This window comes from Laetiporus sulphureus, assembly GCF_001632365.1.
Source record: "Laetiporus sulphureus 93-53 unplaced genomic scaffold LAESUscaffold_54, whole genome shotgun sequence".
Lineage (NCBI taxonomy): Eukaryota > Fungi > Basidiomycota > Agaricomycetes > Polyporales > Laetiporaceae > Laetiporus > Laetiporus sulphureus.
The window spans coordinates 44,225-56,968 of NW_024468563.1; the positions used below are offsets into that span (position 1 = coordinate 44,225).

At 51.3% G+C, this 12,744-nt stretch overlaps 2 protein-coding genes across 2 annotated transcripts; one reads left to right on the forward strand and one right to left on the reverse strand.

Annotated features, from left to right (window-relative positions):
- The first annotated feature begins 960 nt into the window (after positions 1–960).
- LAESUDRAFT_686116 (uncharacterized protein) lies at positions 961–9,784 on the forward strand. Its single transcript, XM_040905917.1, has 13 exons — positions 961–1,120; positions 1,177–1,343; positions 1,395–1,437; positions 1,494–2,305; positions 2,356–2,788; positions 2,845–4,775; positions 4,833–5,514; positions 5,563–5,681; positions 5,737–5,809; positions 5,865–8,534; positions 8,590–9,190; positions 9,246–9,404; positions 9,469–9,784. The coding sequence occupies exons 1-13, from the start codon at positions 992–994 to the stop codon at positions 9,591–9,593; spliced, it is 7,944 nt and encodes a 2,647-aa protein (XP_040759599.1). The 5' UTR covers positions 961–991; the 3' UTR covers positions 9,594–9,784.
- On the reverse strand, positions 9,707–10,543 carry LAESUDRAFT_730753 (uncharacterized protein; the record flags this gene model as incomplete). The annotated part of the gene is made up of 4 exons (XM_040909901.1): positions 10,473–10,543; positions 10,322–10,422; positions 10,194–10,263; positions 9,707–10,135 (listed from the first exon to the last, which is right to left on the reverse strand). Coding segments are annotated over exons 1-3 (174 nt in total), but the record flags the coding sequence as incomplete, so codon positions are not given.
- Positions 10,544–12,744: the final 2,201 nt, after the last annotated feature.

Sequence of the window (12,744 nt, forward strand, 5' to 3'; positions counted from 1 at the left end):
GGTTCAGGCAAAGATTCTGCAAGAGGTGGTTCGTCTCTGTGCATCAGACGTACCATTTTCTGTGAATGTCAATTATTGAAGGGGAAGGCACGGACTTCTATACAGATACCCGGCGTTGAACCAGCTCAGATCTGAGTGATTGCGCCAGTGGAAGTTGGACCTTTGGGACCTGTCATACCAGCCAATGATGGCCTGTCAGCCTACAACCTGAAGGCACATAGATATTCAATATTTCATGGAAAGGCGCAGTATGCATCATAACTGTTGTAGGATGCTTCAACGAAGTCATCCAGTGGGTGCACGCCACACGGTATTGTAGAGTATCTACTAGAAATAAGTATTGAACCTGATCAGTTAGGCACCCAAAAGCTGTATGGGCTCCCTCAAGCCCGTGAGCATAGTGTTCAAATCGTTCCGACCTGATATGCTTCACGTCACGCTCGCGGGGGTTTGACCAAAGTGCCTCTGTGCCACATCCAATAGTAAATGTATATAAATGCAATATGGACTTAAGCCGTTACTTTGAACTTGGATGCGTGAGCTGCACGGCGTACCGTGACGTTCTTGGACTCGAGTTCAAAGCCTGTACGCACTACTTATGCTCAGCGTCAGCATCAACGTATTGCGTCCCGGAAATCTTCACCTATGTGTGCTGCAGCGTTGAGGTCTAAAACAGTCCCAGCGTCTCTGCATCGAGGATCCAGAGCCTAGCCTACTATTCAACTCGCTTGTATAAGCAGCTTCAAGTAGGTCCTGGGACTTTCTGGGAGCCAAGTAAGCGAGATACTTTCCTGATGAGGGCCCGGGGACAGAATACCGAGGATCGCGCGGAGGCTTCGCAGAGGTACCACGTGTGAACGGGGCCCACTGAACCAAAGCCTCGAGGCAAGAAGAACCTAGTACATATATGATCACGGCACGCTTGTGAGCCTCCTGTCTCGCTCGTTTCCTCCTCTGCATCTCTGTCTGTGATCGCGCTCTCGTCGACAACATGAGTGCTTTCGGCGAAGTGGTCGATCTAACCGCCAATATCGAATCAATTCTCAAACGGTATCCGTTCAGCATTGGCATATTTAGGGAGCTGCTCCAGAATTCCGACGACGCAGAAGCAAAGAAACAGGTATGGAATCATCGCAGACAGCGTAGGATGGCGATGTGACCTCGACACATACACAGATTTTCTTACTCGATACTCGCGTGCATCGTCACGATTCGATCATTGATCAGAGGCTATTGAGCCTACAAGGCCCTGCACTACTTGCTTACAATGACGCCACGTTCAGCGAGAGTGACTGGGAGTCGCTGCAGAACATCAATCGCTCGTCGAAGAAGATAAATACTGAGTATGTCGTTCTCAGACATCGCGCTTCAGCGTTCTTATCTCTTATCTTCAGTAAAATCGGAAAGTACGGAATCGGACTTCGCTCCGGCTATCATGTAAGTCAACGAGGCATCAGCTCTGTCGTTTAGCGGGCGATACTGATGCCTGTTAGGTCACGGACAACCTTGAAGTTCTTTCTGGAGACTCCTTAGTCATCTTCGACCCGCATCGCCGCATCATCCCAGAAGGAGGCAAGAAATGGCCTCTCGTGGACATACGTCAGAACTATCCCGACCAGCTATCGCCATTCGGGCACTTTCTGCCCGCGAACCTCAGCAATAATTTTGACAGTACAATTATACGGCTACCATTGCGTCAAGTCGAGAACAGGAGCCTGATCAGCTCCAAAGTCCCTGATATCAGCGAGATCGAACAGCTCATGGTGGAATTTGTTGAAAAAGAATTACCCATTGCTATGCTCTTCCTCTCGCATATCACTCGCGTTGAGCTCATCATACTCGACGATGATGGCACAACTCGTGTGGTTGGCGAAGCGGACATTGAGCGGGAGCCCTCCGTTGCTCAGACTCTTAGCAGATCTGTTCAATTTACAGACAGCAGGGTCAACGTGCGTCGGTTCAATCATGAAGCCACGCAAAACGATTCGTACGATTGGCATATCCTGCATGCATCCTTCGCCGAGGAGGACTGCGTCAAAGCTCTCAAGGAGCGCTTAGGAGTAGATAGCGAATACGATGTTCTGGCCGATCTCAAAGCTGAGAAGCTGTGCCCGACGAGCGGTAGTCCCGTAGCGATTGCATTCCCACTCTCCCATCAAACATCGTCGGGGAGGTTATTCACATATCTTCCGCTACCCTTGAACACAGGATTCCCCTGCCATATCCATGCGCTTTTCGCTCTCACGGATTCGAGAGATCATCTCCGGAACAGCGGAGAGGTCATTCTCGAACGAAGTCGCGATAGGTGCGTGTATCTCTCAACGTCGCCATCGAGTTGCACTGATATCGTTTTAGACTCCTCATCGAATGGAACCATGTCTTATTTCAAACCTTCATTCCAAGAGCTTGGGCAGCTCTCCTGCAAAGTCTCGCCGATCGCGCAGACTTCACAGATGACATTTACTCAGCATGGCCGCCACCGCAGCATCAAGGTTATAGTGGAGAATCTGTGTACTGGCAGGGACTTCCTGAACAGCTCCTCTCCACGGTGTTGCAGGAAAAACTTCGCGTTTGGCCTTTGAGACACTCAGAAACGGATGAAAAGCCAACCGTTTTTGCGGAAATGAATGAAATCCTCGTCGCTGAAGCCGCCGTGGAAGCGGAGTTGTTGCAAGCTCTCGCGAGGGCTAGACTCTCTATCATGCAACCTCCTACGTACATCGGCGACATGCTCAAGCATGAACAGGTTCGATGGCTGAGTCCACAAACTGCTCACGTCGAACTTCAGGTTAGTGGGTCGTTCCAAATCCATTGCATATACGTCGTGATGGTGCTGTCATTTAGGGACACACCCATGCCTTTCTTCCTCAACTCGACTGGCCGTCCAAAATGTCAATCTTGAGCTATCTAACCTCGTCAGGAGACGCCTCGCTTCTATCCGAGATTCCATTCGTACCCACTGTCTCCAACGGCGAGGTTGCACTGACTTCCACGCTTGGAGCTCCACCTCGCACTCTTCTGGCCGAAGTAGAAACTAGTCTGTTTCAACATTACGACCCTGATGCAATTGCATTGCATCGACTTCCGAATGGTGTTGCAAAGATACTAGTGACGCATGGCGTCAGATCACTTAACGTCAGGTGCTTGAGTCATGTCCGAGTAGTTGACTATCTGCACAAGGTACTCCGCTCGATCTCCATGGAGTGGCTGACTCGATTCTGGAGCTGGATCCCTTCATGGAATAATGCAAATACGTTGCTGCGATCCATACTGTCAATGCCTCTTTTGCCGACATCCCAGAACCAATATCGAACGATTCAAGACGGTGCCTTTATGCAGCTCGAGCATAGAGAATGGCCATTAGAAACCGTTTTGACCTCGCTTGGGTTGGTCTTCCTGTCAACATCTTTCCCCGCTTCCGCGTTGCAATTCTTGAAAAGCAGCGCATCTCACACAATCAAGGATCCCCACGATGCGGGCGATCTTATGGACTCATTAGACGTCGACGCAAAGCCCAAACTAAATGACGACGAGGCTAAAGTATTCCGCGAGCATGTCGCTTCATGCTTGTCAAGGACTGGGGACCTAACGAATGCGCAAAAAGCGACATTGCGCTCTTTGCCAATATACTGCATTTTGACCCCAGTCGAAAATCGTGAACGATGCGGGGTCGAACACATACTATCGGCAATACCTACCAATGCTACAATTCATTGCATCGCCGGAGAAAGGCCATCAATTGTACCAAGGGTCTCTGGCGTTGTCTTTGTTCTGATAACCGACTCTGCTCGCCTGATGGATCACATTGACTATCATGCTGCGAGAAATGTATTGAAAGAAGCAGACGTTGTAGAGCTCGCAATCGAGCATCTTTCTGAGCAAAGCCCACCGCTGCAGCTCGACTTCCTCCGCCGTCTTGCGGAGTCTCCTACCCTTCGTTCATACGACACACTCGAAAGATTGAAGGCTACGCGATTCATTGCGATGAATGCATCCAATGTATATCGAGCACCGCAGGATCTCGTCGACCCAAGCAGTGCTCTTGTCGACCTAGCTCTGTCCGGAGACTTCTGGCTACCATCTGATTGTCGCAATGATACCTACCGCGAGATGATCAACTTGCTGCGGTCCATCGGTGTGCTTCAAAAGCAACTATCTGCTGAATTTGTTCAACGCCGCATCGCTCGGGTTGCTGTGGCTTACGATAATTCGCAAGACGATGCATCCAAAGTTGCCCTTCGGTTGCTTCAGATGTTGGAAGCGGAACGCTCTATCTGCATCGAGCTTTCCCGAAATAGCTTCTCCCATCCAGCGTGGCTTCCTACCCAGCAAGGAAACAGATCTCCTACTGACTGCCGCGATCAGCGACATGAAGAACTATTTGACCGTGTCCTTCCAGTTGTTCGCATTCGCATCGAGAGTACCGCTCTGCGTGAATTCTTGGGATGGCACGCTCCGATATCGCTGTTGACGCTGAGGGATCAGTTTAATGCTTTGATATTGGAAGGAGACAAGATCTATGAGCTCCATCGTGTGATCCGCGAGTTCGGTCAGCGATTTCAGGAGATGAATGAAGCGTTCGTTCAGGAATTGAGAGCGCTCGTCTCTGAGCGGAAATGGGTGCCAATCTCGTCTGACCCACCCTGCATTGTGACCACGCTGGATGTGATGTTGTCATCAGACGTTGATCTCCCTGGACTCCACCGAGCCCCTCTAGACCTTATCAGCAGGGTAGGTGTGAAGGCGTTCCTGGAACGAATGGGCTGTCCGCAGGGGTGAGCTTCATGACAATGATTCATTCTTTTCTTCAAATAATGCTCATGACACCGCAGGCCGTCTAATGCTGCCATCTTGCGTAAGATTGATACGATTCCACGACATGAAATAGTGAACAATCGGACCACCAAGGCTATAGTTCGACTTCTGGAAGCGTTGGAGTTCCAGAACTTGACCAGTGCTGAGTGGATCCGCGTTTGCCTTCCCGACGTTCAAGGGGTCATGCGTGATCGAAGTGAGCTTTTTTACGACGATCTTGGCACTCGAGCCCTGGAGGTAGAACTGCCTGAAAATCGATTCAAGACTCATAGACAAATCAGCGAAGTACTCGCGGACCAACTTGGAGTCACATTCCTCAGTACCATGGAACTCAATATCCTGGATCCCGATGAAGATGATATGCTAGAGGATCCAGTCACTCGTGTCAATGGCGTGCTTAGATCCTATTCCATTGATCAGGCATTCAACGAATTTCTGGCGAACGCAATGGATGCTAATGCCAAGAATATGACCCTTGTCCTGGACGAGAACACTTCGAATCTCAGGAACGCGGATTACTTGTCGTCACGCATGTCGCAATTCTGCGCAGGTCCGGCTTTGATCGTGCATAATGATGCGCTCTTCACGGACAAGGATTTCAAAGGAATTCGCAGCATTGGGCTAGGGGGGAAACAGGATAGCGATGGCGTCATCGGGAAGTTCGGGCTGGGTGCTCTCACTGTCTTTCATTTCACTGAGGTAATGTCATTCCGCGCTGGTGATGGATCAAGTCTGATAATCTACCAGTTGCCTATGATCGTATCCGGGAAATATGTGCTTTTCTTAGATCCAAGTCAAGCATATCTGCCGCCGAATGGCAGTGGAAAACGGCGTGCTTTGCGCATTCCTCTCTCAACTTTGCAGAGGTCAGTGTCGTTTCATTAGAGTCAGAGTCGGCCCTCATTAACCATGGATTGATAGACAATATCCTGGCCACTTACAGAGGTTATATGAGCTACTGTCCTTCTCCGCAGATACAGAATTTTACAATGGGGTGAGCTGCTACGATACCCATCGCCAGTGGAGAAAACTCACAGCATGCTGTTCAGAGCCTCTTTTGGCTTCCGCTCCGAACCGCATTGCAAGCGACTACCAGCCGACTATGGACTTCAGAGTTGAGTAGCAACACCGTCAAAAACATGATGAGTTCGTATGCATCGGTCGCACCTGAAGCGCTACTCTTCAATCATTTTGACCGGATATCGGCGTATTCCACACGATCGAAAAAATCGGATTTCTGGTCCGTCTCAGCCGAACGCGCAAGTGTCTGGCCCGTAGACGGTGATTACAAATGCGAGAGGGTCTCAATTACTCGTGAAGGCCCTCAACGCCACGTGAGCCGGCAAGAGTGGCACGTTGCTCAAGCAAGATCTACCTTGCATGCGCTGCCAACTGAATTCCAGGAGCTGGCACCGAAGCATCGCATGAGAGATCTCAGAATCGGCCTCGCAGGCTTGAGCCAATGTATCTCAGGGACGTTAAAGCAGGATGCTCTAAATCACAAGTTCTTCTCTAATCTCCCTCTCCCCGTCCGCACATGCCTTTCGGTGCATATCCATGCATCATTCATCCTCGCCGACGACCGGCGGTCCATCAGGTTTGATGACAATGGCCAAGCTATCCCGGAGGCGAGATATAATCATTACATCTTGTCGCAACTGATCCCTCCTTTGTACTGGTACCTTCTGGAGGCCTGGCCGGGTGATCTGGACAACTTCGATATCTGGCCTGGTGCGACTCGTGGTGCTATGCGAAGCGAAGATGCACTGTCGACCATTCTCAGCCAAGCGTTCTACTCTGACCTCCCAGGTAGTGGGAGGAGAATGTGTCAACCTGCCATCGGAGGCGAGCGTATCAAATTCCAAGACTCATTGTTTGTGGATAAGGAGCCTTTCGCGGACGAGGTTGCAGTGAAGAAGGTGCTTCTAGCTGTCAACAACCCTGCATTGGTGATCATCCCTCACAACATTACGAAGCGTGCGAAAGCTGCGAATGCACGGATCCAGTGGGTGGATGAGTATAAAACAAGTGAAATATTACTGGAATGTCGACTCCAGTTGACGGCGGCATTTGATGCAAAGCGCGTTAACGTCAAGGACATCGAGAGTACCCTGCATTACCTCCGGAGAAAATCTGATGTGCAGTCGGATGACCTCCCTCTCTTACCCCTTGCAGATGGTAGTCTCGCATGTATCGACAGACGTCAGAATGGTACAAAGGTGTTTTCAGGCCCTTGGACCTCACTCAGACAGCTACCCTGGCCACTGTTCGCTTCCAAACACTTTTTGCATCCCACTCTCGATCACAAGAGAGTGCTTGGATATGGCATCAATGTCTCGGAGCTGACTGCTTCGGACCTCGCGGATCTTGTTCAGACTCGATTGCCGGACTCGAGAAAATCTATTCGGCAAACCACGGACGATGAGAGCAAATGGATTCAGAACTTCTGGGCGCAGTTTTATATCTTTAGAATCGGAGTAGACGAGATCTCTTCGCTTTCTCTCGTGCCCACAACGAGAGCGGGTCAATATGTGTCAATCGATCACTGCCGCACAGAAGTCGTCCTCGCCAATCCTCATCACATACGCAACTCATTGGAGAAGTTGGGAGCCATTGTGCTGCCCGCTGCGCAGGAGCTGCCACACCCTCTGCGACAGACACTCGCTTCCGTGTCGTTCACATTCGACGCAGTTTTGAAGTTCCTCCGATCCAAGAGCAACGAGGCCTACGCCGGACTAAGTGCGCTGCCTGCTCTCTTCAATGTGCTTAATGACAATGAGAGAAATGGTTTCGCGACATGGGCACGCAACGAAGTGCAAGCTCGGATATCTCAAATTCCCAAGGACCTTCTGCCCGTGGTTGGCTATCTTCCCATATGGCCAGCATGGCGCGGAAGCACGACAGTCCTTCGCTCCCTCCAAGACTACGATGTGAGAATCGTTCCGCATGGATTTCAAGTTTCCGATATCATGCGTGTTCTACCACCGGATATGTCCTTTGCGGAGATTCCTTCTTCGGTGCTTGGGCGTCTCAGCAGGAAAGCTATGGAGCTGGATGTGTTCTTGAGCATCATCTACACCAACCTGCACAACCTGGACAATGGTGACGTTCCCGCGTACAAACGAATACTCGATAGAGCCCTCTCAGCTCGCGTGGGGCAGGTCATGAATGGACTCAAGGTGCCTAATACTTCGCGCGTGCTTGTATCGCCAAAAACGCTATATTCCAGGGCAGAACCGGCATTCGTCGCTGCGTTTGAGACGCGGCAAGATCTGTTCCTTCACTCTTCGTTCAGAGAGTACGATAGCCGGCTCAGAGCTCTCGGCCTCCAGCACGAGCGAACTTTCACTACATTCAAAGCATGCGTTGTCAATCTGCATGCCGATAGCGAAATGGAAGGTGTAGTTGATCGCGCTTTGGTCATCTTCGAATGGTACGGGCACCTGCCTATGCACATCGGTAGGGATACAAGCAAGTGGTCAGAACTCGTGGGATACAAGTTCATACCGTGCGACGTGGTCCGGAGGCACTATAAGGACGAATCACTGCATCCTGAGGACTATGCGATTCCTCTGCCGCGTCTCGTTTCCCCAGGACAGATACTGCGTGCAGAACATGAGCAGATCGCATGGACGCAGAGAGGGCTTTTCATGCTACCACCTGACGAACGCCTGCTGCTGGCCGATCTCACCCTTGGCGTCCCCACTCTCGATGAAGTTGTGAGTTTCGCTTTAGTACTGATCGGAGGAACGTTGGAGCTAACACGTTTTTCAGGTCCGCCACCTGCGCGTCTTGGCTCTACAGATTGCTCCAGCTCATTCGGGGCGTCCGGAAGTGTTCAGCGACCTCAGCGCAACATATCAATGGCTCGGACGCTCGGAGCGTGCTCAAGCTGCCGGACGGATCCTCGCACGCTACGAACATGAACCGTTATTCCTAAACATCAACACGGCTCGCGACAAGTGGAATTTTGTCTGCGCAAGAGATTTGATTTTCAATGCCCCAGACGAGGATGACCGCCAGGGCGTCCGCATGCTCTTGGATCCCTTCAAGCCGCTCCTACTCGCTTCTGGCGCGTTCGAGATCCAAAAACCTGTTGCTCCGCAGATCCAACGTGTTGCCGCAGATGACATGATGCACCGCTTCCGCGACGCCATGAATGGGCAGAGGAAGGAGGGGCGGCTTACCGATTGCGTGCTCGTATGCTCTGACGGTGCAAAGTTCGCGGTCCACAGATCGTTCCTCGCGGCGTCGAACGGACACTTCGATCGCATGTTCCGATCCTCCGGCATGCGCGAGAGCCTCCCAGCGTCCTCGAACGATCCTGTACGAGTCGACCTTGTCGAGGATGGGCCCGTCATACGCTGCGTGCTTGGTAAGTGTCTCACGCATGTTACTTGTGTTGTCGCATTGACGTGCTTTGCGTACAGACTGGTTGTATGCCGGCGACCTCACGATCCAGGACACGTACGACCAGAATGAACTGCTCTCTCTGTTACGTGTTTCGCACTACATGCGTATTGCCGACATGCACCGCGCTATCCAGGGTCTGCTCATCGAGACGCTCACACCAGGGACCTATCGAATCCGTGAGTCTGCTTTTCATATGCCTGTCCGTGTCCGTAGTTGCTGAAGTGGAAATCCCGCTTTCAGTCCGCGAAAACGCCGCAGACCTTGAGGCAGATCTGCTGCTAAAGGCGTGCGATGAATATCGGGCATCAAATCATGAAGTGTTCGAGCGCAACCCGCAATTGCTTGTGGCGAACGGGGATGCGTGATGTAGAACTGTTGTTGGTTTGGACTCTGGAGTTGTCTTATGGATTGGGGTGTCTCGCGTGTATTCCACTGTCTAGATGTGATTTTGAGCTTCAATGACAGATGCACTTTGAGGCTGCACTCCGATCAATAACCTTGTCATATAGGTGGAATGTATATGAATACAATCAATTAATGACGTCTTGCGCATGCCAACCTACAAGTAGTCATCTCGACAGTATGTAGATCCTCCATCAAACACGGCAAAGCTGCATGAATCAACAACCCTTTCTCGCATGTAATGTGAACGCCGATGTGAAATGATAAAACACGTACAACAGCGTTAGGTTCCGGCCCGTTTGAGCATATACAAATTACAACAAAAGTCAGATTAGTAGTGGTAAGGTAAGATGGTACTTGGTGTCCGTGTCGTTCGGCAATCACAGTGGATGTTATTTTCCGGCCAACGGCACTAGAAGCTGGCGAAGGCGAGAGGGGAGTAGAACCGCGGGACTGCCTTCAACGTCTCATCGCGGGTCCCCATTAAATAAGCTACCGACCTGGTCTATACACAGCGGCGTGTTGAGCAAACGCTAGGCGCGATCGTCACAGATGTTGCTTACCATGCGCAACATCCGCAGCATAGGACGGCTGTTACGCATTCGCAGATGCCTGTCGCGCAGCCAACGATGACTGTTCGACGGACGGCTCAGCGCTCGCGAAAATGGGTGACATCAAAGTATGGACTTACGGCTGGCGATGAACTCGAGGCATGCTCCGATGACAGCAACAATACCTAGGGCGAGCGAGCCGATCCCGACGCAGATGCCCGCAATGCAAGAGAAGATAAGGCTGCATGAATTAGATTAGACTCCATGAGATACCCAGACTGTAGGACGGACCCCATGATATTAAGTCGTTACTGAGATTTAAAGATTTTCTCGTGATATTAGTAGTTATGACTGATGTCGTGAAGAGATGGGTACAAGAATAACTGTTTTCTTGGAGGGCTCCCCGCACGCCGTCGCGTTATATAACGGCCAAAGGAGGTGACTCTAGGCCGCTCTTTGACGTTGACGAGCCAGAGGGGGGCTGGATGGCGGCAGTAGAGCGACGGAAAGCCCTAACCTTGTAACAAGTCTTACGTCATACTAACCCTAAGGCTCGTCGATTATCTGAATGGCTACAAAGATGTAGAGAGCTGTCAATATGTATGTTCACTCTGGATTCTTCACGGTCTGCGTGTATGGTAAGGATCATTCAAGCGTTATTGTTCAGTTGGCCGACATAGCCGTGACATCAGTCTCCGTGCTCATTCCGTCAGCCCGGGGTTCGACGAATCACCTCAAGTTGGACAATGTAACGTATCGTGCACGCAGGCGAAGTCTTCAGGACTATACTTATGAGATGGCCACTTAGTTTAAGAACTACTGGGCACGCGAGGCAAGCGGTATCCTCACATAGATGAAGGTGGCTGGCTATGGCGATCGGCCCCGACGGCCCGAGCAGTGCAGGATATCGGAACGTGCTTTCCGCAATCCTGCCAGCATAGCGTCCGTCAAGCAGGCAAGCACGCTCCTGATGAATTTACTAGCACATTCGTGTGGTCCAGTATGATGGCAGGATGTTGGAGCGGGAGCGGAGGATAGAAGCACTCACAGGATATGACTACGAAAACGATGGCTCAAAGCTTGGACTCAGAGGCGAAGACCGTTATGGACTCCTGAGGCCTGATCTTGCAAGGAAAAACGTATGCTGGCATCCATGACGAGGGATGGCGACGGGCTGTTCATGCGAGCCCGTTTGCTGGGGATGACGTGCGCCTTTGCAACTTCTGAAAATTTGACTGAAGCAGGCATTCCGCAAAGCAAAGACAGATGGACAACACGTGTAAAGAAGGAAGTCCTATCACCGGTAGCAGTGAATGAAATTATACCTGTGAAGCCATAGTGAAACGCGCGTGCCCAAAGCATGCGGCAGAGTATGCGTAATCCCATTGACGTCTGCTCACCATAGAGCGAGCCTTCGTGGGTACAGTACCCCCATGGAAAACAAGCGGAAGACGCACGTTTACTGCAAGAAGGGTCATGGACCAAAGAAGCAAGCTTTGGAAGGATGATCTGCGAGGCTGCGCCCGCAGACAAGGCGGCCTTGACAGCCTACTACAGCAGCATTACGTACACTTCGCTGGGCTTCGAACTTGCGAAGGAATCGTTGGCGTCGTGTTCGGCCAAGCAGTTGCTACAAGCAACACGGCCGCAGTTTCAGCAGGTTCTGGTGGACGTGTGTGGGCAGCTCGAGGATTTACGGAATGGTGGGATCGTCTGCAAGTCGTCCGTGTCGTGGGATGCGGGCTTGAGCATGCCACGTCGGAACAGGAACAGGACATGGCCGTGGACTGAACAGGACGCGGGATGACCGAAAGTAGTGCCTATGGATACTTCAAATGATGGCTGTCTGAGAACCCACGTCGATCTTTTCGATTACCCGACACGGCTGCCCAACCACAGATAGTATTATTCGGGGCTGACGGTATTCGGGGCTGAAGGAAGAGAAAGAGATGAGTTGATGTCCTTTCAGTCTCCGCTATGGCTGAAGGTTATCGGCTAGCGTTTAGCATCGATGAGCGTTGTATACCGCATCTGCGGAGCTAGCGTGCTTCACGCGTAGTATAGTGGCCCTCCAGTTATTCCGTATCGTGGACTCTGTGCATGCAGTACCAACGCGAACACGGTGAAGACAGCCTTCAGCCACTTCAGCCACAGCGGAGTTTGAGAGGCCCACCGAAGGCAAACAGTGCGTCGTCGTGTTCAACTCTCATCTCACCCATGATGGATGCTGCTCGCGTTGGCACAACGTTGGACCGTTGCTCCAGTATTTCCTGAATACTTTGGCTGTCTGAGTTATACTCAATTAACGGGATCGCGTCATTCATCCGTAGAGCAGTCCAGCAGATTGGTCATGCTGAAAGGATAGATCTGATCGTCTACTGACACGTTGAAAGGCGCGGCGACGGCATTCCGTGTCGCCTGAACGTCGCCGTTTCAAATCATAGTTCAAGCTCAAGCTTGGCCTCAAGAGGTCCCTTCCCTACCATGAGCATCCATAACATCATTCCGCTGCATTACTGCCCGCTTGCGTATTCTTCCAGCCGTAGACTGTGGGAGGTCCACC

Coding starts and splice junctions, on each gene's coding strand:
- LAESUDRAFT_686116 (XM_040905917.1), top strand. CDS start 992: ATGAGTGCTTTCGGCGAAGTGGTCGATCTAACCGCCAATATCGAATCA. Junction 5,682..5,736: donor CCTCTCTCAACTTTGCAGAG/GTCAGTGTCGTT, acceptor ATGGATTGATAG/ACAATATCCTGGCCACTTAC. Junction 8,535..8,589: donor TCCCCACTCTCGATGAAGTT/GTGAGTTTCGCT, acceptor CACGTTTTTCAG/GTCCGCCACCTGCGCGTCTT.